General features: G+C 43.6%; 1 protein-coding gene across 1 annotated transcript in view; it reads right to left on the reverse strand.

Moving 5' to 3' along the window:
• Positions 1-25,604, reverse strand: part of LOC118357737 (glutamate receptor ionotropic, NMDA 2C-like) — a 94,802-nt gene extending 69,198 nt beyond the window's left edge. The window contains exons 1-3 of the mRNA XM_052478436.1: positions 25,391-25,604; positions 25,118-25,254; positions 24,804-24,902 (exon numbers count right to left, since the gene is read on the reverse strand). Of these exons, the coding sequence (XP_052334396.1) occupies positions 24,804-24,902; positions 25,118-25,254; positions 25,391-25,604 (450 nt within the window). The remainder of the gene's footprint in view (positions 1-24,803; positions 24,903-25,117; positions 25,255-25,390) is intronic.
• Positions 25,605-26,555: the final 951 nt, after the last annotated feature.

Raw genomic sequence — 26,555 nt, forward strand, 5'->3', positions numbered from 1 at the left:
TGACTAGCCTTTAAAGCACTTCATGGCTTTCAACGTGAGTGCTTTGTGGATGTTGACCTGTTTAAAGGTTTTGTTCACACATCGGCTACCGAGAGCGTTATCACACAGTCATCCAGAACAGCTGGTGCTCTTGTGCATGCTTCAGTGTTGCTTGCGTAACTGGGCAGCTCGCATCTGGGTTTCCCTTTGTAGTCCGTAATAGTTTTCAAGCCCTGCCACATCTGAGCGTCAGAGCCGGTGTAGTAGGATTCAATCTTAATCCTGTATTGGCACTTTGCTTATTTGATGGTTCATCTGAGGGCATAGCGGGATGTCTTATAATCGTCCGGATAAATCTCCTGCTCCTTGAAAGCGGCAGCTCTAGCCATGAACTCGATGCGGATGTTGCCTGTAATCCATGGCTTCTGGTGGGTATATGTATGTACAGTCACTGTGGGGACGACGTCATCGGCGCAATTATTGATGAAGCCGATGACTGAGGTGGTGTATTCCTCAATGCCATTGGATAAATCCCGGAACATATTCCAGTCTGTACTAGGAGAACAGTCCTGTAGTGTAGCATCCGCGTCATCTGACCACTTCCGCATTGAGTGAGTCACTGGTACTTCCTGCTTTATGTTTTGCTTGTAAACAGGAATTAGGAGGATAGAATTATGGTCAGATTTGCCAAATGGAGGGTGGGGGAAAGCTTTGTATGCATCTCTGTATGTGGAGTAAAGGTGGTCTAGGATTTTTTTTCCCCTGGTTGCATGTGGCATGCCGGTAGAAATTTGGTAAAACTGATTTAAGTTTGACTGCATTAACCTGTTAAGTCGACCCTCTACTTTTGCGAACATTCTGTTAAAAATCGCGCAACATTTCAGCGCCCTGCTACTCAGGCCAGGAATATAGTATATGCATATGATTAGTATGTGTGGATAGAAAACACTCAGACGTTTATAAAACTGGTTAAATCACGGCTGTGACTATAACAGAACGTGTGTTTCATCGAAAAGCGCAGGAAAACCTGATCACTGAAAATGGAAATAAATATCCATCCGCGACTTCAAGGAATTGTTCAAAGTGAACCGAATTACATGAGATCGAGGTTTCAGTGCCTACAGCTTCCACACGTTGTCTAGAGTCTTGTCATTTGATTCGCAATTGATTCTTGGTCTAACCGAATCAAGGGAACCAATTCCCTCCGGTCTCCGACCGGATGTTTTGGTCGAGCTCTCTTCAGACATGTTTTCGACACGGACAGCTAAAGAATTTACATCGCCTCCTGATTAATTTTATCGCTTATTAACGTGTACTAATACCTAAAGTTGCATTACAAAAGTATTTCGAAGTGTTTTGTGAAAGTTTATCGTCGACTTTTTGAATTTTAAAAAATGACGTGACGTTATGAAACGCTATTTTTTTCAGTTTATCACACAGTCTACATAGAACAATATCTAGGCTATATATGGACCGATTTAATTGAGAAAAAAAAGACCCAATAGTGATTATGGGACATCTAGGAGTGCCAACAAAGAAGATGGTCAAAGGTAATGAATGTTTTATATTTTATTGTGCGGTTTGTGTAGCACCGAATATGCTAATTATTTTGTTTACGTCCCCTGCGGGTCTTTTGGGGTGTTACATGCTATCAGATAATAGCTTCTCATGCTTTCGCCGAAAAGCATTTTAAAAATCTGACTTGTTGCCTGGATTCACAACGAGTGTAGCTTTAATTCAATACCCTGCATGTGTATTTTAATGAACGTTTGAGTTTTAACTAATACTATTAGCATTTAGCGTAGCGCATTTGCATTTCCAGAGCTCTAGATGGGACGCCTGCGTGCCAGGTAGGAGCAAGAGGTTAAAGTCCCCGGCCACTAGGAGTGCCACTTCTGGGTGAGCATTTTCTTCTTTGCTTTTGGCCTTATAGAGTTTGTTGAGAGCGGTCTTAGTGCCAGCTTCGCTATGTGGTGGTAAATAGACGGCTATGAATAATACAGATGAGAACTCTCTTGGTAAATAGTGTGGTTGACAGCTTATCATACAGTACTCTACTTCAGGTGAGCAATACCTCGAGATTTCTTTAATATTAGACATTGCACACCAACTGTTATTGACAAAAAGACACACACCCCCACCCCTCGTCTTTCCAGATGTAGCGTCTCTGTTTTGCTGGTGCATGGAAAATCCCTCCAGCTCTATTATTGTCCGTTTCTTAATTCAGCCACGTCTCGGTGAAACATAAGATGTTACAGTTTTAATGTCCCGTTGGTAGGATAATCTTAACAATAGGTCATTAATTCTATTTTCCAATGATTGCATGTTAGCAAGGAGAATGGAAGGCATTAGGAGTTTCCTCCAGATTCTCAGAACGCTTCCCTGATCTGCGAACCCCTTTTCCGGCATCTTTTCTTTGCGCAAAAGGCGTGGATCTGGGCCTGTTCCATTAAAAGCAGAATATCCTTCTCATCGGACTCGTTAAAAGAAAAAGTTTCTTCCAGTCCCCGGTGAGTAATCGCTTTTCTGATGTCCAGAAGTTATTTTCGGTCATAAGACGGTAGCAGAAACATTATATACACAATAGGTTAAAAAAATAAGTTAGCACTTTACTACCCATTACCTGATCATAATCCAAAAAACATCTGTTGCAAGGACAAGAAGAATGTTTGTATTGCTAATATTTTTGATGTTGTCAACCTCACGAACCAGAGCCAATAGTAATAACAGAAGTCCAACTCAGTTGTGTTAGTTTTCTTTCTTGTGGATTTTCATTCATTCATTATTAGTTGTATGACATTATTTGACATTTGATAAGACTAATTGACAGTTGGCACTATTTCCAGTTGGAAATGGGACATGTATAACTAATTCAAGAGTCCACAAGAGAGAGTGGAGCTTGTGCAAGTCATCACACGCAACTTCATATGACTTCAGGAGTACTTCGTGGACATAGCAGCACTCCAACAAGATCACAACAAGTATGCTCTCACACAGACACACCATCAAGCTCTAACGGTCTCACTGCAGAATTAGATATTCATCCAAGTTCTACAACGTCAAATTTCAACAACAAAAGTTGTTGCTCCTGCTGTATCTTTCCATTTCTCCAAACATCAAATTGGGAAGTTAGTGGTTAAGTTTAGGCACTCATTCTGAAGGGTTAAGGTAAGGGTTGAGGTTTGGGATAGGGTTGAAATAGAAAAACAAAAGCAGTTTCTATGACTAGGACCGAACATGCAACTTTCTGATCCAGAGTCATGGAATTACACCCATCCACAACACCCTAGCAAAACCCAGGGCTACTTGATGGAAATAGCACTCAATGTTGCCCCTAGTGGCTGGTTTTGAATGCATTTCCTAACATCCTCAGGACATGGATAGACGTCCAATTTCGATGTGAATCTTGAACCACCTGGCTGCACACACACACACACGCTACACACTGTCACGCTGCATACTTTCTGTCAACTTCCTCTGTGTGTGACTGAAGCTGTCCAATTAGGCTGATGGGTCCATACAAGCAAAAGTGTGTATGCCCTCGCACCTGCAGTACAGTATCTGTCTCATGTCTCAGGTAGCCCATGAATGTCTGCAAGATAGAATGCAATAATTAAGTGAAAAAGCCAAAGAAGCCAATGTTTGGGGATATGTTGGCACGGGTGTTGCTAGTACAGTGGGGCAAAAAAGTATTTAGTCAGCCACCAATTGTGCAAGTTCTCCCACTTAAAAAGATGAGAGAGGCCTGTAATTTTCATCATAGGTACACTTCAACTATGACAGACAAAATGAGAAAATAAATCCAGAAAATCTCATTGTAGGATTTTTTATGAATTTATTAGCAAATTATGGTGGAAAATAAGAATTTGGTCAATAACAAAAGTTTATCTCAATACTTTGTTATATACCCTTTGTTGGCCATGACAATGGTCAAAAGTCTTCACAAGGTTTTCACACACTGTTGCTGGTATTTTGTCCCATTCCTCCATGCAGATATCCTCTAGAGCAGTGATGTTTTGGGCCTGTTGCTAGGCAACACGGACTTTCAACTCCCTCCAAAGATTTTCTATGGGGTTGAGATCTGGAGACTGGCTAGGCCACTCCAGGACCTTGAAATGCTTCTTACGAAGCCACTTCGTTGCCCGGGCGGTGTGTTTGGGATCATTGTCATGCTGAAAGACCCAGCCACGTTTCATTTTCAATGCCCTTGCTGATGGAAGGAGGTTTTCACTCAAAATCTCACAATACATGGCCTCATTCATTCTTTCCTTTACACGGATCAGTCGTCCTCGTCCCTTTGCAGAAAAACAGCCCCAAAACATGATGTTTCCACCCCCATGCTTCACAGTAGGTATGGTGTTCTTTGGATGCAACTCAGCATTCTTTGTCTTCCAAACACGACGAGTTGAGGTTTTACCAAAAAGGTATATTTTGGTATCATCTGACCATATGACATTCTCCCAATCTTCTTCTGGATCATCCAAATGCTCTCTAGCAAACTTCAGACGGGCCTGGACATGTACTGGCTTAAGCAGGGGGACACGTCTGGCACTGCATGATTTGAGTCCCTGGCGGCGTAGTGTGTTACTGATGGTAGGCTTTGTTACTTTGGTCCCAGCTCTCTGCAGGTCATTCACTAGGTCCCCCCGTGTGGTTCTGGGATTTTCGCTCACCGTTCTTGTGATCATTTTGACCCCACGGGTGAGATCTTGCGTGGAGCCCCAGATCGAGGGAGATTATCAGTGGTCTTGTATGTCTTCCATTTTCTAATAATTGCTCCCACAGTTGATTTCTTCAAACCAAACTGCTTACCTATTGCAGATTCAGTCTTCCCAGCCTGGTGCAGGTCTACAAATGTGTTTATGGTGTCCTTTGACAGCTCTTTGGTCTTGGCCATAGTGGAGTTTGGAGTGTGACTGTTTGAGGTTGTGGACAGGTGTCTTTTATACTGATACCAAGTTCAAACAGGTGCCATTAATACAGGTAACGACTGGAGGACAGAGGAGCCTCTTAAAGAAGAAGTTACAGGTCTGTGAGAGCCAGAAATCTTGCTTGTTTGTAGGTTACCAAATACTTATTTTCCACCAAAATTTGCAAATAAAATCATAAAAAATCCTACATCCTACAATGTGATTTTCTGGATTTTTTTCCTAATTTTGTCTGTCATAGTTGAAGTGTACCTATGATGGAAATTACCTGGATTCCTGCATAATTTGGTCATAACATTTGATCTGATCTTTGTCTAAGTCACAACAATAGACAAACACAGTGTGCTTAAACTAATAACACACAAATTATTGTAATTGTCTTGTCTATATTTAATACATAATTTAAAAACTTTCACAGTGTAGGTTGGAAAAAGTATGTGAACCCCTAGGCTAATCACTTCTCCAAAAACTAATTGGAGTCAGGAGTCAGCTAACCTTGAGTCCAATCAATGAGACGAGATTGGAGATGTTGGTTAGGGCTACCCTGCCCTATAAAAAAAACTCACGCAATTTGAATTCAAGAAGAAGCATTGCCTGATTGTGAACCATGCCTTGAAGAAAAGAGATCAAAAGATTTAAGATTAACAATTGTTGACTTGCATAAAGCAGGAAATGGTTACAACAGTATCTCTAAAAGCCTTGATGTTCATCCATCCAATGTAAGACAAATTGTCTATAAATGGAGAAAGTTCAGCACTGTTGCTACTCGCCTTAGTAGTGGCCGATGACTGCAAGAACACAGTGCAGAATGCTCAATGAGGTTAAGAAGAATCCTAGAATGTCAGCTAAAGACTTACATAAATCTCCTGGACATGCTAACATCTCTGTTGACAAGTCTACGATACATAAAACACTAAACAAGAATGGTGTTCATAGGACGACAATGCGGAAGAAGCCATTGCTGTCCAAAAATAACTCTGCTGCATATCTGAGGTTTGCAAAAGAGCACCTGAATGTTCCACAACGCTACAGGTAAAATATTCTGTGGACAGATGAAACTACAGTTGAGTTGTTTGGAAGGAACACACAACACTATGTGTGGCGAAGAAAAGGCACAGAACACCAACATCATAACCTCATCCCAACGGTAAAGTATGGTGGAGGGAGCATCATGGTTTGGTGCTGCTTTGCTGCCTCAGGGCCTGGACAGCTTGCTGTCATCGATGGGGAAATGAATTCACAAGTTTATCAAGACATTTTGCAGGAGAATGTAAGGCTATCTGTCCGCCAGTTGAAGCCCAACAGGACAACGACAAAAAAACACATTAGTAAATCAACAACAGAATGGCTTCAACAGAATAAAATACGCCTTCTGGAGTGGCCCAGTCAGAGTCCTGACCTCAACCCGATTTGAGATGCTGTGGCATGACCTCAAAAGAGAGGTTCACAACAGACATTCCAAGAAAGTTGCTGAACTGATACAGTTTTGTAAAGAGGAATGATCCAAAATTACTCCTGACCGTTGTGCAGGTCTAATCCGCAACTACAGAAAATGTTTGGTTGAGGTTACTTCTGCAAAAAGGAGGGTCAACCAGTTATTAAATCCAAGGGTTCACATACTTTTCCCACCCTGCACTGTGAATGTTTATACAGTCTGTTCAATAAAGACATGAAAACGTAGAATTGTTTGTGTGTTATTAGTTCAAGCAGACTGTGTTTGTTTATTGTTGTGACTTAGAAGATCAGATCATATTTTATGACAAATCTATGCAGAAATCCAGGTAATTTCAAAGGGTTCACATACTTTTTCTTGACACTCTGTATGCCAATGTATCCTCAAAACACCGGGTTCGAGGGCATTATCACTTTTATGCAAAGGGTTACCAACATATTCAAATAATGATAGACTAATTTTCATAAAAAATGTATTTTGGTGAATTTATTGATATTATTTAATCCTTCCATGAGATATAGTCTAGACACAAATCTAAGGTTGCCTACCCAAGCCAGCTGATCTTTCATTCTATCGTTTCGGTTGCCAGAGATGCGACCCATTTGTTAAGTCTTTTGTTCTGTATCTATGGACGCAACCCCGTCGTTACATCTAAATGTTGGCAACGTTCTTATCCCTTGTTTTGCTAGCTAGCCAACTACGGCTAACTTACGGTCACGTCGAAAGGGCAGCCAGAATAACAGAAAAGTAGCTGCATTTGTTTAAGCTGTTTTCTAGTGACATTTATTTGGATACAGTGGATTGCTCAGTGAGATGGAACAGAATAAATATGCATTTCAAAGTCATAGCTTTAGCCGGTGGTAACTTGTGGAATAGACACTGGCTGGAATGCGTTTTTAACCAATCAGCATCCAGGATTAGACCCACCTGTTGTATAATTGCCTAATATTTGCCACATTCTAATCATTCTCATGTCACAATATATCACTATAGTCCGTGCCATGGTATTGAAACATTTCTGGTAGGTCTCAGGGAATGTAAAAGAGTTAGGAAGGGAGACTTTTAACATGGTATTGAGTAAAGTAGCAGCAAATATATCAAATGAGCAACTAATAAGTATGGAGAGCCTCCCAAGTTGATGAAATGACCTTATATTGTTCAGCCTAATAAGACGATTTACTTAATTTTGTAGCTCATCATCAGAAGCACGCTTTTTGTAAGTACACTACTGCACATGACCAAACGTATATGGACACATACTCATGGAACATCTCATTCCAAAATCATGGGCATTAATATGAAGTTGGTCCCGCTTTTGCTTTAATAAACAGCCTCCACTCTTCAGGGATGGCTTTCCACAAGATGTTGGAACATTGCTGCGGTGACTTAATTCCATTCAGCCACAAGAACATTAGTGAGGTTGGACACAGATTGTGGGAGATTAGGCCAGGCTCGCAGTCTGCGTTACAATTTCTCCCAAAGGTGTTCAATGGAGTTGAGGCCAGGGCTCTGTGCAGGCCAGTCAAGTTCTTCCACACCAATCTCGACAAACTATTTCTGTATGGACCTCGCTTTGCTGAAACAGGAAAGGGCCTTCCCCAAACTGTTGCCACAAAGTTGGATGCACAGAGTTGTCTAGAATGTATGCTTTAGCGTCAAGATTTCCTTTCACTGAAACTAAAGGGCCATGAAAACCCATGAAAAACAGCCCCAGACCATTATTCCTCCTCCGCCAAACTTTACAGTTGGCAAAATCACTGAGCTCTTCTGTAAGACTGCAAATGTTTTCTATGGAGATTGCATAGCTGGGTGCTCGATTTTATACACCTGTCAGCAACAGGTATGGCGAAAAAGGCTGAATCAACTCATTTGAAGGGGTGTCCACATACCTTTGTATATATTGTGTATATAGTTGGGAGGCCAAACTGTCCTCTCCAAGTTTAACTGGAGTTTAGCCTGAAAGGATTTGAGAAATATGATTGGTTGGCTATAAGCCTATGACATTGGCCTACTGTCTCATCTTAAACTGTGCAGAATATCAGATCTCAACAACGATTGGAGAAGTGTTTAACATCACAATTAGGCTGAGGCTACCACATCCTCATGATTTATATTTCATAAGCCATCATGACTGGAAGACACTGCTTTTGTTGAATAATCCTGGGTCAATGGAAACCTGCCTATTGACTGATTTCACCTGTATTTCTAGACTTTGCACTTCAAAGTAAACCTCAGCTTTGTTATAAATATACCAGTGCTTAATTTGAGCAGGATCATGCCAGCACGGGATCCGGCACCTCTCAGTTTTGGACTTGTTTCATTTTGGAACCTATTTGCCAGGATCCGGTACCTCTGGTGGCATAAAACATCATTTCCAGACAAAACAGGCCTTTCACAATATTTCAAATGCAATCATGGGATAGCACAGGTTGGAAAGCAAATGGGTCCTGCTGAAACAAAAATTGTTATCTAGCCGTAGGCTACGAAAATATTTTACAACTTTCAAATATTCCTATTGAGTGAACAGCATTGTTTTTACAAACTAAAACGAGGGAGACAGGCTTTTGGCACGAGCTCATCGGCCATTGCCGTTGAGTGAGCTGCACATCATTGGGTGAGTCAGTGAAACTGGAAAGCTTTTTAAGGACTATAATTTCCTACTCATATTGGTCAAGATTGTGTCTCTTCCACACACCTTGGCCTAGGCTATTGATGGATTCAAGATTGTCATTTTTTATGATCTCTCATTCTCAGTTTGTCAGTGTCAAAGTAGCCTGACATTTCAATCATTTGTGCAGTATTCAAAAATATTCTGCTGAAGTCTCCAGTCATGTAAAATTACATAGAATTGCATAAAATGTGTTTATAAAAAGGACCAATCTTTTCCCACACCCTAGGGTACAAAAATAATTCAGCAAGTGCCTCCACTCTACTGCTCTACTCTAGACCACTACGCAAATGCAATGACACGCGTGCAATGCTTTATTATAAAGGTGATTTTCCGGTAACTCAGAGCTCCCCAGATTACCCCCCTTGCATGCTCATTTTCTGTTCCGGCACCTCCCAATTTACAAATGAAGCACTGAAATACACTATTCACCATAGTGATTCAGGAGTAACATTAAAACAGAATAATATGTTCCACCAACATTAGACAACTATACAGAAAACCCTAGAATTGCTGAGATTTGTGTGTGTGTGTGTGTGTGTGTGTGTGTGTGTGTGTGTGTGTGTGTGTGTGTGTGTGTGTGTGTGTGTGTGTGTGTGTGTGTGTGTGTGTGTGTGTGTGTGTGTGTGTGTGTGTGTGTGTGTGTGTGTGTGTGTGTGTGTGTGTGTGTGTGTGTGTGTGTGTGTGAATAGGAGTGTGGGAGAGAACGGGTGGGTGGATCCATAGGGTATATGTTGGATGGGAATTAATGAGAATGGATGAGTAAGTTGATGGATGTAAGTGTGTCTGAGAGGTAGGAAGGGTGGGAAAAAGACGGGTAGGTTATAATGTGACAAAAGGGGACCCCAGCTCCCCACTACCGCATTGGGCAGAGGGTATGGCTTTCCACTCGGGACCTGCTCCTTCGGGTGGTGTCCCGCAAACGGTCCCCCTGTTTCATTGGTCCTTTTCCCAACTCTCGAGTCCTTAGATCCACTGCTGTCCATCTTTTGTTACCCCGTACCCTCCGCATTCACCCTACTTTCCATGTGTCTAGGATTAGGCTCGTGTCTCACAGCCCTTTGTCTGCTGTCTCCAGGCTCAACCCTCCTCCCCGTGTCATCGATGGCCATCCGGCATACACGGTGAAACGCCTCCTGAGTGTTTGACCACAGGGCAGGGTTTTCCAGTACCTGCTTGACTGGGAGAGTTATGGCCCGGAGAAGAGGTGCTGGTGGTTTTAACCTTCCGGACTTGGAATTGTATCAACTCGCCACCCAAGGCTTTTACTTGTGACATATTGTTAAATGCACTAAATAGGAACCATGGGTGCATATTTAAGATGAGCATGCTCATCCCCAGAACTTTTCACTTGTCTATTTTCAAAGGATAAAGCTAAGAACATTGACCACTTCATCGTTAAGAACACTACAACAATATGGAAGAAAATGAAACGTATTCTACAAGAACCAATATGACTCCCTAAAAACACAACCCCATGTTACAATCCTTGTATAGCTTGTCAGAATTCACCCATAAATTGGTCCACATGGAAAACTAAAGGCATAGAAACCAAAAATAAATTTTAGACTGGCCAGTGTAGATATTTTCAAATACATGCAACTTAGAAGTTTCATATCAAGAAATGTTGACTTGTAATCTTTTGGACATCAGAGCAGTCTTGAAGGAATCCTAAGAGTCAGAAAAGGATTTTCATATCATAAGATATATAAAAACTTGCAGACAGCCTATCCAACTGACAGTGTCTTCGAAAAAAAGATTGGAACCAAGACTTAAAAATAACTGATATTGGCAGAAGAGGGGGGGGAATGTTGAAACATAACTAACGAAATATCAGTTAAAGAAATATTTGAGAATTAATCCATTATTTACTAATGCATATAATTTATTACATATAAAATTCACAATTTCTTCAGCACAACGGCAGTCATGTCTTAAGTGTAAAACTAACAATGACTAAAAAATGTACAGTCGTGGCCAAATGTTTTGAGAATGACACAAATATTAATTTCCACAAAGTTTGCTGCTTCAGTGTCTAGATATTTTTGTCAGATTTTACTATGGAATACTGAAGTAGAATTATAAGCATTTCATAAGTGTCAAAAGCTTTTATTGACATTTACATGAAGTTGATGTAAAGAGTCAATATTTGCAGTGTTGACCCTTATTTTTCAAGACCCTGCAAATCGCCCTGGCATGCTGTCAATTAACTTCAGGGCCACATCGACTGTTGGCAGCCCATTCTTGCATAATCAATGCTTGGAGTTGAGAAATTGTGGGTTTTTGTTTGTCCACCTTTTTCTTGAGGATTGACCACAAGTTCTCAATGGGATTAAGGTCTGGGGAGTGTCCTGGCCATGGACCCAAAATATTTATGTTTTGTTCCCCGAGCCACTTAGTTATCACTTTTGCCTTCTGGCAAGGTGCTCCATCATGCTGGAAAAGGCATTGTTCATCACAAAACTGTTCCTGGATGGTTGGGAGAAGTTGCTCTCGGAGGATGTGTCGGTACCATACTTTATTCACTCCCTTGGCTGAGAAGCAATCCCACACATGAATGGTCTCAGGATGCTTTACTGTTGGCATGACACAGGACTGATGGTAGCGCTCAACTTGTCTTCTCCGGACAAGCTTTTTTCCGGATGCCCCAAACAATCGGAAAGGGGATTTATAAGAGAAAATGATTTTACCCCAGTCCTCAGTAGTCCAATCCTTGTACCTTTTGCAGAATATCAGTCTGTCCCCAAAGTTTTTCCTGGAGAGAAGTGTCTTCTTTGCTACCCTTCTTGACACCAGGCCATCCTCCAAAAGTCTTTGCCTCACTGTGCCTGCAGATGCACTCACACCTGCCTGCTGCCATTCCTGAGCAAGCTCTGTACTGGTGGTGCCCCGATCCTGCAGCTGAATTAACTTTAGGAGACGGTCCTGGCACTTGGTGGACTTTCTTGGGCACCCTGACGCCTTCTTCACACACAATTGAACCGCTCTCCTTGAAGTTCTTGATGATCCGATAAATGGTTGATTTAGGTGCAATCTTACTGACAGCAATATCCTTGCCTGTGAAGCCCTTTTTGAGCAAAACAATGATGACGGCACGTGTTTCCTTGCAGGTAACCATGGTTGACAGAGGAAAAACAATGATTCCAAGCATCACCCTCCTTTTGAAGATTTCAGTCTGTTATTCAAACTCAATCAGCATGACAGAGTGATCTCCAGCTGTCACGACTCCCGCCGAAGTTGGTCCCTCTCCTTGTTCGGGATGCGTTCGGTGGTCGACGTCACCGGCTTTCGAGTCACCATCAATCCATGTTTCATTTTCATTTTGTTTTGTCTTCATTAAACACACCTGGTTTCCATTCCATCGTCAATGTTCTTTATTTAGCCCTCTGGCTTCCCTTTCTGTTTTGTGAGTGATTGTCATTATCATGTGGGTTCGTTCTTTGTGCTCTGGATATTTGTATTTTTCCTTGTTGGAACATTGCTTACATTTTGAGTATTCAGTGATTACTCATACCTGTGTCCTGCACCTGACTCTGCTTATCCATTCACCTAATCGCTGACAGAATCACTCAACATAGAATGGAGTCAGCAGGTGCAGTCAGCCAGCCCTCCTCTCCCAGTGGAAGAGCGCGTTCAGCAGCACGCGACTATGTTACAGAGTCTCGATACAGCCATGGATCGCGTACTGCAAACCATGGACAGATGAGAGAGAGGGGGTTTTCCGGTTAATCCATCATCACCACTTCAGCTCCCACAACAACCTCCACTGCCGGGTGCCAGGGGTTCCTACTCCAGCTGGAGCTCTACCTGGCAGCTGTTCAGCCGGCCCCTTCGGGACGCGAGAGAGTGTGCGCCCTCATCTCTTGTCTGACTGGTAAAGCCCTGGAATTGGCCAATGCCATCTGGGGAAGGAAAGGCCAGACGTTGGACAATTACGAGGATTTCACCCGCCACTTCCGGGCGGTTTTGGATCATCCACCTGAAGGGAGAGCGTCAGGGGAACGCTTGTACCATCTAAGACAGGGGATGAGGAGCGCTCAAGAGTTTGCGCTGGACTTTAGAACTCTGGCAGCCTGGCGCGAGATGGAATGAGCGGGCCCTGATCGACCACTACAGATGTAGTTTACGCGAGGACGTTCATAGGGAGATAGCCTGCAGGGACACCACCCATAACCTTTCACCAGCTGGTGGACCTATCCATCCGGGTGGATAACCTGTTGGCCTCCCGCAGACGTCCAGATCGGGGTCCGGCAGTTCCATCCCCCAGCACCTCTGATCCAACACCGATGGAGCTGGGAGGTGCTGCTATGAGGGGGACCGGAGGGGGGACCATTCCCTGCACCACCTGTGGCCGCAGAGGGCACACTGCTGGTCAGTGCTGGGTAGGTTTACCAGGGGGTTGAGGTAGCAGGCGGAGCACTGGTGGATCATCCCAGGTGAGTAGGCACCCAACTCACCCAGAGCTCTCTGTTGCACACATGTGGTTGTATATAGAATTTCCTGAGTTTTCCCCGCATTCCCAGCATAAGGCTCTAGTAGATTCAGGAGCAGCTGGGAACTTTATTGACCGTTACGTTGCACTTAGATTAGGGTTCCCTATTGTTCCTGTTGATGTTCCCTTCCCTGTACATTCCTTAGATAGTCATCCTTTGGGGTCGGGCTAATTAGGGAGGTCACAGCTAGGGAGGTCATAACGCAAGAGGGTCATGAGGAGAGAATTAGTCTCTTCCTGATCGACTCTCCTGCATTTCCTGTGGTGTTGAGCCTTCCCTGGTTGGCCTCTCATGACCCCACTATTTCGTGGCAACAGAGGCTCTCAAGGGATGGTCCCGTCAGAGCTCAGGGAGATGTGTAGGTGTTTCCTTCGGTGCCACTATGGTGGAGAATCCAAAGCAGGTCTCCACCATGCACATTCCCCCCGAATATGCCTATTTTGTATTTTGACTCAATTACCACCCCATTGAAAGGGGGATTGTGTGATAAATCTCCTGGTAGACGCTGCACTTCCCAGGAGTCACGTGTATCCTCTGTCACAGGAGAAGACGGCGGCTATGGAAACATATGTCACCAAATCTCTGGGAGAGGGATACATTCTGCCTTCCACTTCACCTGTCTCCTCGAGGATATTTTTTGTGAAGAAGAAGGATGGAGGCTTGCGCCCGTGTATTGACTATCAAGGTTTTAAATCAGATCACGGTAAAATACACTTACCAGCTACCTCTCATAGCCAGTATGACAGAGTCATTGCAACGGCGCGCTTCTTCACAAAATTGGATCTCAGGAGTGCTTACAACCTGGTGCGTTTCCGGGGGGGTGCCATGCCTATGAGTACCATGCCGTACGGGTTAATGAATGCTCCATCAGTCTTCCAATGCATTGTAGATGAGATTTTGAGGGACCTGCACAGGCAGGGTGTAATGGTGTATATCGATGACATTCTAATATACTCCGCTACACGCGCCGAACATGTGTCCCTTGTTTGCAGGGAGCTTGGTCAACTGCTGGAGCATGACCTGTACGTCAAGGCTGAGAAATGTCTGTTCTTCCAACAGTCCGTCTCCTTCCTAGGGTACCGCTTTTCCGCATCAGGGGTGGAGATGGAGAATGACCGCATTTCAGCCGTGCGTAATTGGCCGACTCCAACCACGGTAAAGGAGGTGCAGCGGTTTTTAGGGTTTGCCAACTACTACCGGAGGTTTATCGGGGGTTTTGGTCAGGTAGCGGCTCCCATTACCTCCTTGCTGAAGGGGGGAGCGGTGCGACTGCAGTGGTCAGTTGGGGCGGACAGGGCTTTTAGTCACCTGAAGGTTCTGTTTACCTCGGCTCCCATGCTGGCTCATCCTGATCCCTCCTTAGCGTTCATAGTTGAGGTGGACGCGTCTGAGGCTGGGATAGGGGCTGTGCTGTCTCAGTGCTAGGGTACGCCACTTAAGCTCCGCCCCTGTGCTTTCTTTCGAAGAAGCTCAGCCCGGCGGAGCGAAACTATGATGTGGGGGACCAGGAGCTGTCGGCTGTGGTCGGGGCCCAGAAGGCGTGGAGACATTGGCTTGAGGGGGCTAGACACCCTTTCCTAATTTGGACTGACCACCACAATCTGGAGTACATTCGGGCAGCGAGGAGACTGAACCCTCGCCAGGCGAGGTGGGCCATGTTTTTCACCTGCTTAGTTTTCACCGTATCCTACAGACCAGTTTCCCAGAACGTTAAGGCACTGTCCCGGATGTATGACACAGAGGAGCGGTCTGCAGATCCCACTCCCATAATTCCAGCTTTTTGCCTGGTGGCATCGCTGGTATGGGAGGTGGACGTGGACATCGAGCAGGCGTCACGTGCAGAGCCCACTCCCACACAGTGTCCAGTTGGGCGTCTGTACGTTCCGTTTGATGTCCACGATCGTTTGATCTGTTGGGCTCACACTTCAACCTCCTCTGGTCATCCTGGCATCGGTCGGACAGTGCGCTGTCTTGCTGGGAAGTACTGGTGGCCCACGTTAGCTAAAGACATGGTGGTTTATGTTTCCTCCTGCTCGGTGTACACACAGTGCAAGGCACCTAGACACCTGCCCAGAGGGAAATTACAACCCCTTCCCGTTCCACAACGACCGTGGTCACACCTATCGGTGGATTTCGTGATGGATCTTCCCCCGTCACCGGGCAACACCACGATCCTGTTCGTTGTGGATCTGTTTTCTAAGTCCTGCCATCTCCTTCCTTTGCCCAGTCTCCCTACGGCTCTACAGACTGCAGAGGCCCTGTTCACCCACGTATTCCAGCACTACAGGGTGCTTGAGGATACAGTTTCTGATCGGGGTCCCCAATTCACATCTAAAGTCTGGAGGGTGTTTATGGAACGCCTGGGGGTCTCGGTCAGCCTCACCTCAGGTTTTCACCCAGAGAGTAACGGGCAGGTAGAGAGAGTCAACCAGGATGTGGGTAGGTTTCTGCGGTCCTATTGCAGGCCCAGCCGGGGGAGTGGGCGGTTTTCATCCCCTGGGCAGAGATGGCCCAAAACTCCCTCCTCCACTCTTCCACTAACCTATCACATTTTCGGTGTGTGCTAGGTTATCAGCCGGTCCTGGCTCCGTGGCATCAGAGCCAGATCGAGGCTCCTGCGGTATACACCGGGGGACCGGGTCTGGCTATCGACCCGAAACCTACCCCTTCGCCTGCCCTGGCGGAAGTTGGTCCGTCTCCTTGTTCAGGTGTCGTTCGGCGGTCAACGTCACCGGCTTTCTAGTCACCACCGATCCATGTTTCATTTTGTTTTGTCTTCATTATACACACCTGGTTTCCATTCCATAATCAATGTTCCGCATTTAACCCTCTGGCTTCCCTTTCTATTTTGTGAGTGATTGTCATTGTCATGTGGGTTCGTTCTTTGTGCTCTGGATATTTGTATTTTTCCTTGTTGGAACATTGCTTACATTTTGAGTAAATTCAGATGATGACTCATACCTTTGTCCTGCACCTGACTCCTCTTATCCCTTCACCTAATCGCTGACACCAGCCTTATCCTCGTCAACTCTCACACCTATGTTAATTAGAATCACTGACATGATGTCAGCTCGTCCTTTTGTGGCAGGGCTGAAATGCAGTGGAAATGTTTTTTGGGGATTCAGTTCATTTGCATGGCAAATAGGGACTTTGCTATTAATTGGAATTCATATGATCACTCTTCATAACATTCTGGAGTATATGCAAATTGCCATCATACAAACTGAGGCAGCAGACTGTGAAAATTAATATTTGTGTCATTCTCAAAACTATTGGCCACGACTGTTTCTTTTACTGTTCCACTATATGACCACTGATTATGATTACCATGTGTTTCTGGATAGACCAGAGCTATTTTCCATATGGAGCCCTGGCTGGGATACGGTACGTGTTTATGAGTGTTTATCACGCAGTTGTGTGAGTATTCCTCAGGGGACACTAGCTGTCTCCCTCGTTAGGAGATACTGATGTTAGCGTGTGTACCAGTCCCTCAACACAACATCTGGATACACCACTGTCTACTGAACACAACCAACAAATGACTCATAGCCTGGAAAACACAAAGGCACGCACGTATGCACGCGGATACAAACACACGCAAACACACACACAAATAGCATATCCGACCGTGAACATAAAACACGCACACCAATAGCAATCAAATACAATCACACACACACACACACACTCACCAAAAGAAAGCATACGATAACACATGCAAGCAAGCCCACACACACACACACACACCAATAGCCAGAATATATACGATCACACACACACACTTTGTTTTCCTCCCCCCTCTATATCATACCCTCTTGATCATTTGATTGGTACATGCATAACCTGTCAAAAGACATACAGCTCCTTTCCTTTTTTTCATCTTTCATCTTCCTTTCATCGTTCCTTGTTTAGTGATGGATAGATCAGGGACAGGGGATAAAGGACAACAGAAAGGAACCAGGAATAGGTGTCAGACTGAATAGCAGGGTCCTTTAAAAAATACACCAAAGACATCAAAGATATGCCTCCTCCTCATCATTATCTTCATCATCAGGGCCATTGATAATCAAGCACTATTGAACCCTTTTATCTATGAATAGGATCACACACGCAGAAACACACACACTTCCCTTCCCACCTGCAGGTTAGAGAGAGTAGCCAGCGGGGGGAAATCTGTCTGGAAATGAGTTGGCAACGGGAGGGTTGCTTGTATCATATCCTAGATGCCATTGCCTGCCGTTATGCCCTTGAGCAAGGCACTTAACCTCCCACAAAAACTGCTCTGGGGCACCCAGTGTGGCAGCCCTCCACTCCTCTCCAAAACCTATATATGTGGCTATGTGTATGAACAGTATGTGTGTCTTTCGGTAGGATTGGGATAAAAGCGAAAGTAACATTTTGGTTGGACCCTAGGTTGGGTGCAATTGACCAATAAAGTGATCTTAATCTTAGTCTATTGGAAGAAACCCTACTAATGAGTTTCTTTGCCGGTTCTATGGAACCCAATAGCGTTCTACCTGGAACCAAAAAGGTTCTTCAAAGGGTTCTCCAATGGGGACAGCCGGAGAACACTTTTAGGTTCTAGATAGCACCATTTTTTCTAAGACATTTTAGATGTCTCAAAGCCTTACCTTCGCTTGAAGAGCCATGGCTGCTTGTGTGTCAGCGAGTGACTCATCTCTGAGTCTTTAACAAGCTGTCAATTAGACCCTTTTAAAGAAGAGACAAGGGTTATCTATACTCTAATTACAGATAGAGCCAAATACTCACTCGCAGGCTATCAGCTATCCGCAAGTGTGAGATGGAGAGAGGTGGGGGGATAGAGAAAGAAAGAGAGGGATAGAGGAAAAGAGAGGAATGGAGCGAGAGAGTGGATGAGAGAGAGTGGTGGAGAGGAGAGGGAGAAACTGAGAGAGAGAAAAAAACAGAGTGGAGGAGAGATGGAGAAAGAGGGGGGGGGGGTAGAACATGGAGAGTGTAATAGATGAGAGAGTGACAGGGGCAGAAGGGAGTCTCTACCTCCTAAAGGGTCTAATTAAGTGTTTAATAGAGTGGCAGAGCTCTGAGAGACCACTGGCTGACTGTGTCACCCACACGCACGTGAGCACACAAGCGCACAGACAGACATACACACTCACGCGATGCCATCAGCCCAGCATAGTGATTGCTACCTGCCATCACGTCATCTGTCTCCGAGGATCTTACCTCGGAAGCGAGGTCATTCCCCAAACTATTTAATAAAATGTCATATTGCATTCTGTCTTTGTTATTCGTTCAGTTAAACCTGTACTCGGTTGAACTGAAGTACTGACTTCTGTCAGTAGGCTACAGCTTCATATAGACACCAGATTATGACTGATTTATTTCCACTCAATCAATCGCTCTCTCTCAATAACGCCATCACGTCTTTGTGTTTGATGCATTTCTATCTAAAACATTGAATCAACAACAGCCCCACCCCTGTTCAGGTATTTATTCACATTCCCACTGTTTCACAGCATTGTCATTGTGCTACTACAGTTATCTCTATTCCCAGCATTTTTGTTAGTAATATTCCTGTGCACATACATTTAAATTCCACTGTTAGCTCTGTTACTGTTAGCCCAAATGGGAAGCCCACTGTGGTCATCTCGTCCAGTACTATTATTTAAAATAACATAAGTATTGATACCCCCTCTGTTTTCAAATCATATAGAGGGCTTGGGGCTGTTACACATAAACATGCAAAGCTTGATGTCAAAGATGGACCTTCTTGATGTCTGAGTATAGACACGAGCCCTGATATTCTGGTTCTCACGGAGACCTGGCTCGACATGTTCAGGTGTTATATACTGAAAAGGGGGAGGGGTAGCTACTACACTACCGGTCAAAAGTTATAGAACACCTACTCATTCAAAGGTTATTTATTTATTTATAATAATAGTAGAGACATCAAAACTATGAAATAACACATTTTTTTTTTTTACCTTTATTTAACCAGGCAAGTCAGTTAAGAACAATTCTTATTTTCAATGACGGCCTGGGAACAGTGGGTTAACTGCCTGTTCAGGGGCAGAACGACAGATTTGTACCTTGTCAGCTCGGGGGTTTGAACTCGCAACCTTCCGGGTCCTAGTCCAATGCTCTAACCACTAGGCTACGCTGCCACCCCCAGTGTTAACCAAATCAAAATATATTTTATATTTGAGATTCTTCAAAGTAGCCACCCTTTGCCTTGATGACAGCTTTGCACACTCTTGGCAGTCTCTCAACCAGCTTCACCTGGAATAATTTTCCAACAGTCTTGAAGGAGTTTCCACATATGCTGAACACTTGTTGTCTGCTTTTCCTTTACTCCGCGGTCCAACTCATCCTAAACCATCTCATTTCGGTTGAGGTTTGGATGATTGTGGAGGCCAGATCATCTGATGCAGCACTCCACCACTCTCCTTCTTGGTCAAATAACCCTTACACAGCCTGGAGGTGTGTTTTGGGTCATTGTCCTGCTGTGAAAAAATGATAGTCCCACTAAGAAGAATCCAGATGGGATGGCATATCGCTGCAAAATACTGTGGTAGCCATGCTGGTTAAGTTTGACCAGCAAAGCACCGTCACACCTCCTTCTCCATGCTGCACAGTGGGAACCACACATGCAGAGATCATCCATTTACCTACTCTGCGTCAAAGACACTGAATCAAAAATTGCAACCAAAAATCTCAAATTTGGACTAATCAGACAGATTTCCACAGGTCTAATGTCCATTGCTCATGTTTCTTGGCCCAAGCAAGGCTCTTCTTATTATTGGTGTCTTTTAGTAATGCTTTCATTACAGCAATTCGACCTGATTCACACAGTCTCCTCTGAACAGTTGATGTTGAGATGTGTCTGTTACTTGAACTCTGTGAAGCATTTATTTGGGCTGCAATTTCTGAGGCTGGTAACTCCAATGACGATATCCTCTGCAGCAGAAGTAACTCTGGGTCCTCATTTCCTGTGGTGGTCCTCATGAGAGCCAGTTTCATGATCGCGCTTGATGGTTTTTGTGACTGCACTTGATGATTCTTTCAAAGTTCTTGACATTTTCCGGATTGACTGACCTTCATGTCTTAAAGTAATGATGAACTGTCATTTCTCTTTGTTTATTTGAGCTGTTCTTGCCATGATATGGACTTGGTCTTTTACCAAACAATCTTCTGTATACCACCCCTACCTTGTCACAACACAACTGATTGTTTCAAGCGCAATTAGATGGAAAGAAATTCCACAAATGTACTTTTAACAAGGCACACCTGTTAATTGAAATACATTCCAGGTGACTACCTAATGAAGCTGGTTGAGAGAATTCCAGGAGTGTGAAAAGCTACTTTGAAGAATCTCAAATATATTTTGATTTGTTTAACACTTGTTTTGGTTACTGCATGATTCTATATGTGTTATTTCATAGTTTTGATGTCTTCACTATTACTCTACAATGAAGAAAATAGTAAAAAATAATGAAAAACCCTTGAATGAGTAGGTGAGTCCAAACTTTTGACTGGTACTGTATGCGATATCAACACTTGTGGCAACATGTTCTCTAAGTGTCACGATCCCCAAAAGTTTGTGTTTTTGATCATAAATGTAGCCCTATGACAAAATATGCATTTGTTTGTAACAGGGATCCACTCACTCTCTGCCTAAGCAAGTTCTGTCCGTCACTGGCATTATTACTGAAAATAATAAGTGATGCATTTAATCAGGGTAAGGTTTTACTAAGCTAACATATGGAATCATTTTAGAGTTGGTCATACCATGGATCATGTATCTATTTTATTTAGAATTTTTAAGATCCCTTTAGGTAAAAAAAATGTATATAAAAAATATTTAATAAAATATTGAATTTGGCCTTTACTACTACAAGCCATAGAAACGTATTGAATAACACATTTATAAATGACAAAAAGACAGTCATCAAATAAATCATAAGGAATTAGGAAATATTTTGTTTTTTACATCCCTTATATTTATTCACACAAAACTACCTCCATACTTCCATTCATATGTATGAGTTACCTTCAGACGAGTCCTGTGACACTTGTGGGGGTCGTAGAGCAAAACTGAGAACACCATCGTGTTTGTGAGAGTCTCATTAGCTTGTAGGCCAAATTGTTTGGACTCTTCAGATGTTTTCGTGAGAAGACAGATTTTTGGGACGTCTCATGGTCTGACAAACACTGCTGTAGCACGGCCACCTTCCACCACAGATGCGCCCTCATACCATCCTTCATCTCCCTCCTGGTCCCTGTACCTATTCCCCAGGTCGTTGCTGTAAAATGAGAATGTGTTCTCAGTCAACTTACCTGGTAAAATAGGGTTTAAATAAAAATAAAACAACCTAAAAGGGTCGATTTTATGTCCTGTACTTTTTACTGTCTATATAAATATTGGTCTATCTGCAAAGAATTGTAACGTACACCTGTATGCAGATAACACTGTTGTGTATGCATGGTTGACCAGGCTTTTTCAGAGCTGCAATCTGCCTTTGTTGCTTTGCGGAAAGCATTTGCATGAACTGAAATGTATAATTAATGCAGATAAAACCATGGATGTTAAGATTTATGATAAATATCTGGGCATCTGAATTGATGAAAAGTTATCTTTTAAAAAGCATATGGATGAGTTAGTTAAAGAAGTTGAGAATAAAGATGGGCCTCTTCTTTAGAAATAGATCAAAACCATTTATATGAATGCAGCTGCCTCTGCACTGAAACCATTAGACACAGTTTACCACAATGCACTTAGCTTTATTACGGGCGACAGGTTCAGTACACATCATTGCGTCTTATATCAGAAAGTAGGCTGGCCCTCTCTGAAGTCTTGTAAATCGACACACTGATCTCTTTTTATTTATAAAGCACTCTTGCGCAAACTTCCACCGTACCTTACTTCATTGTTAAAATACAGATATACGAGTCACCAGACCCGATCGCAGGGATGACTTAAGACGTCCGCATGCTTCCCATCTGAAACCGTTCGGAACTGTTCCTGCATACATTAGGACATTTTGCAATGTTTTTCTTCATTTTGATCTTCGGCAAGGTGGTGACCCTTGTGACCTTAATAATTATCACTCTATTTCTAAACGTTCTTGCCTCGAAACACATTTGGAATTCCTGATTAATGCTCAGCTAAGATATTTCTTTACTTTAAAATCTATTCTAAATGTGCATCAGTCAGGCTTCAGACCCAGGGCAGAGCACCATCTCGGGAGCATCACTGGTTTTAATCGATGTGGTAAATTGTTGGATAGGAAGAAATACTGCGATGCTCTATTCATTGACTTGTCTACGCATTCGACCACTCTTTACTAATTCCCTGCTAAATCCGAACATCTTCCTAGTGTAACAGTATAACTTTAAACCGTCCCCTCGCCCACACCCGGGCGCAAACCAGGGACCCTCGTTGTTGATGCACACATCAACAACAGCCACCCACGAAGCATCGTTACCCATCGCTCCACAATAGCCGCAGCCCTTGCAGAGCAAGGGGAACCACTACTTCAAGGTCTCAGAGCAAGTGATGTCACCGATTGAAACGCTATTTAGCGCGCACCACCGCTAACTAGCTAGCCATTTCACATCCGTTACACTAACCCCCCTTTTGACCTCCTCCTTTTTCCGCAGCAACCAGTGATCCGGGTCAACCGCATCAATGTAACAGTATAACTTTAGTCCGTCCCCTCGCCCCTACCCGGGCTCGAACCAGGGACCCTCTGCACACATCAACAACAGTCACCCACGAAGCATCGTTACCCATCGCTCCACAAAAGCCATGGCCCTTGCAGAGCAAGGGGAACCACTACTTCAAGGTCTCAGAGAAAGTGACGTCACCGATTGAAACGCTATTTAACGCACACCACCGCTAACTAGCTAGCTATTTCACATCCGTTACACTAGGCATGTGCACGTGAGTGAGAGAGGTATATATTCTTATTCCATCCCTTTACTTAGATTTGTGTGTACAGGTATTAGGTAGTTGTTGTGGAATTGTTAGATTACTGTTAGATATTACTGCACTGTTGGAACTAGAAGTGCAAGCATTTTGCTACACTCGCAATAACATCTGCTAACCATGTGCATGTGGCCAATAAAATGTGATTTGATAGGGAGTATGTGTGTGTGTGTGTGTGTGTGTGTGTGTGTGTGTGTGTGTGTGTGTGTGTGTGTGTGTGTGTGTGTGTGTGTGTGTGTGTGTGTGTGTGTGTGTGTGTGTGTGTGTGTGTGTGTGTGTGTGTGTGTGTGTGTGTGTGTGTGTGTGTGTGTGTGTGTGTGTGTGTGCATCTGTATTGTATGTGTGTGAGTGCTACTGTCAGTACTATAAATACAGGGTGTTGATGACAGGTGTTGGTGCCTCACATCTCTTGGGTGAGGGGAGGGGGGAGAGGAAAAGGGGAAGGAAGGAGTGATGAGAGAGAGATGAGAGGGAGGAATAGTAGGGAGGAAAGTGGGAAGATGAGTTTGAAGTGGGGTGAGGGATGAGCTAGGGACAAGAGGAGGGACAAAGTGAAGATAAAGAAGAGAGGGTGAGGTTCGGTGGGCACTGTGGTGATCAGGCTACAACAGAACTAGAAGTGATCTGATGATTGATCATCTCTCTACACTCTAAGCATCGAGCTCAATGTGTCTGTCAATGTATTTCTGTGAAACACTGTGCACATCATTATGGTATAATTTGTCTGTATAAGGATGACTGATTGAGGTATATATCCCTCTCAGTATTTCTCATCTCAGATTCTCAGAATTATTTCCTGCATGTTTCCTAGCAGAACAACTCTTTCCCAGCTATTATCTGATTAAGGTTGATGGAGATGAGGTAGAAGACATATTTCTATTTCTCATCCATGCCCTGTGTTGCATGTTTAGACAGAACACACACATTTATTTACAGACTGGTGTTAAACATTATATCTGTAGAGGTGTTGTGGTGTTGCACTGCTGTCTGTAGGTGTTTGAATTGGTACCCTGTACAGCAGAGTATCGAATCTTATCCTACTGATGTTTTCTGTTCTACGAGACAATGAATTGCATCCACCTGGTGTCCCAGGTCTAAATCAGTCCCTGATTAGCAGGAATGACTGAAAAAAAAACAGTGGAACTGACTTCAAGGTCCAGGGTTGAGTTTGAGGGATATACAGTATAGGTGATTTGTCTCACATTATATGGTGTCTAGAGGGGTTTTTAGTACTACATGATGTGTTATGCTAGGGTTGTTTGTGACTTGTGTGGTAGCTTGAGTATATATACAGTATTATGTGTTGTCTTACCTTGTGAGGTATGACAACGGTAGATCCTCCACTGATGCCAACGATGGGCAGAGCTGTCTGAGTCGACAGGAAGTCTAGGATCTGAGCCACTTCTGCCACCTGCTTTTATTCAGTCCAGGAGATAGTCAAATAGATACACACAACATATAGATGATTTTTACCAAGGAATCTGGCATCTCATATCTATCCCGTTTTTTCAATATCCCCAAAGGACAGAGGTCAGTATCTGAGTTAACCTTCCGCCTTGTTTAACACGATTGATTGATTGATTGATTGATTGATTGATTGATTTAAGGATCCATCGATTGACTGACCTGAGGTCCAGCTCCTGATCCCACATCGTCCTCAAACACGACCCCATGCAGTTTCTCTGTCGCCATGGTTTCACAGAGACGTGTCAGCAGGGCGCGAGGGTTGGTGTCGTTAACCAGAACAGTGACCGGGTTCACCTCTAAGAAGAAGAAGAAGAAGAAGACAAAAGCAGAAGAAAGAATGTTGCACTCCAAAGTGAACATAGTATCTGCTTTAGTGCTTTTTTGCACATAAGTATTCATGTCAAGAACATACAGTGGTAAAGCCTAGCATACCTAGGGGAAGATCAGCGAAGTCCTCTCTGCTCAAATGACCCCTGACTTCATTCTGGTAAGCAGAGCCACAGAACACCACCGCCACGTTAATAGAGGGATGAGGGATGAGAGGGCGGGAGAGGAGGGGAGGAAGGTAGGAGAGGAAGAGGAGGAGGAGGAGGAAAAGAGGAGGATATCGCGGAGAAGAAGGTGGCTGTCCTGGAGGAGCAGCCATGTCAGCACCTTACTGCCTGGAGAGGAGTAAGAGGAGTAAAAATAGAAGTGGGGGGGGGGAGAGAAAGAGATAGGGAGAGGGGAGGAGGTGAGGGTGGGACAGAGGGTTCAAAGAGAGGGGGTAGGAGAGGGAAAGATGGGGAGCAGTAGTCAGACATGCAAGCAGCTTTTGTCTGTGACAATTGATGTGTCGCTCCACGAAACTAGTCTCTCTTGCGTCCCTTTGATATTTTAAGTAGAAATTGTGCACCAGTATTGGATTTTAAAAGTCTGTAATATTAAATGAAGTGTCCTTTAATATAGACCACATGGACAATTCAATAAATCCAACATTTTTATATGAATAAACATTTGCTAATGTCCCTTTGTGCACTCTCTGTGACTTCTCGGGAAGATTTTAACCCACTTAAGCCCACATTTTTCCCCATAATTGTAAAGCTCTATTTAATTTGTTGCTTTGACAAAGTCTTTTCTGAAGATTATCATTTATTTAATGTGATTAGTGATTGATAAAAATAAAATACAAATCCCTCATTTTATGGTCAACCCTGTGACGCAAACTCCTTATTTTAATATTGTGAAACTATTCCTTTTTCCCCCTGGTGTTTTGTGGTGGAAAACTGAGCACGTCGGGCATAACATGTCAACCCTGTTACCCATAGATAGACAGGCTTAAAATGTTTTACCAATTTACATTTTGGGTGAAACTTGCATTCAATTTCCCCTCCTTGTTGCACACAAGCTTCCATTCCCCCTGCCATAATGGGAGTTATGGCTGAGTTAAGATGAAATTATACCTAAATTAATATATGCCATTTAGCAGATGCTTTTATCCAAAGCGACTTACAGTCATGTGTGCATACATTCTACATATGGGTGGTCCCAGGAATCAAACCCACTACCCTGGTGTTACAAGCACCATGCTCTACCAACTGAGCTACAGGAGGACCAA

This window comes from Oncorhynchus keta, chromosome 24 (assembly GCF_023373465.1).
Source record: "Oncorhynchus keta strain PuntledgeMale-10-30-2019 chromosome 24, Oket_V2, whole genome shotgun sequence".
Classification (NCBI taxonomy): Eukaryota; Metazoa; Chordata; class Actinopteri; order Salmoniformes; family Salmonidae; genus Oncorhynchus; species Oncorhynchus keta.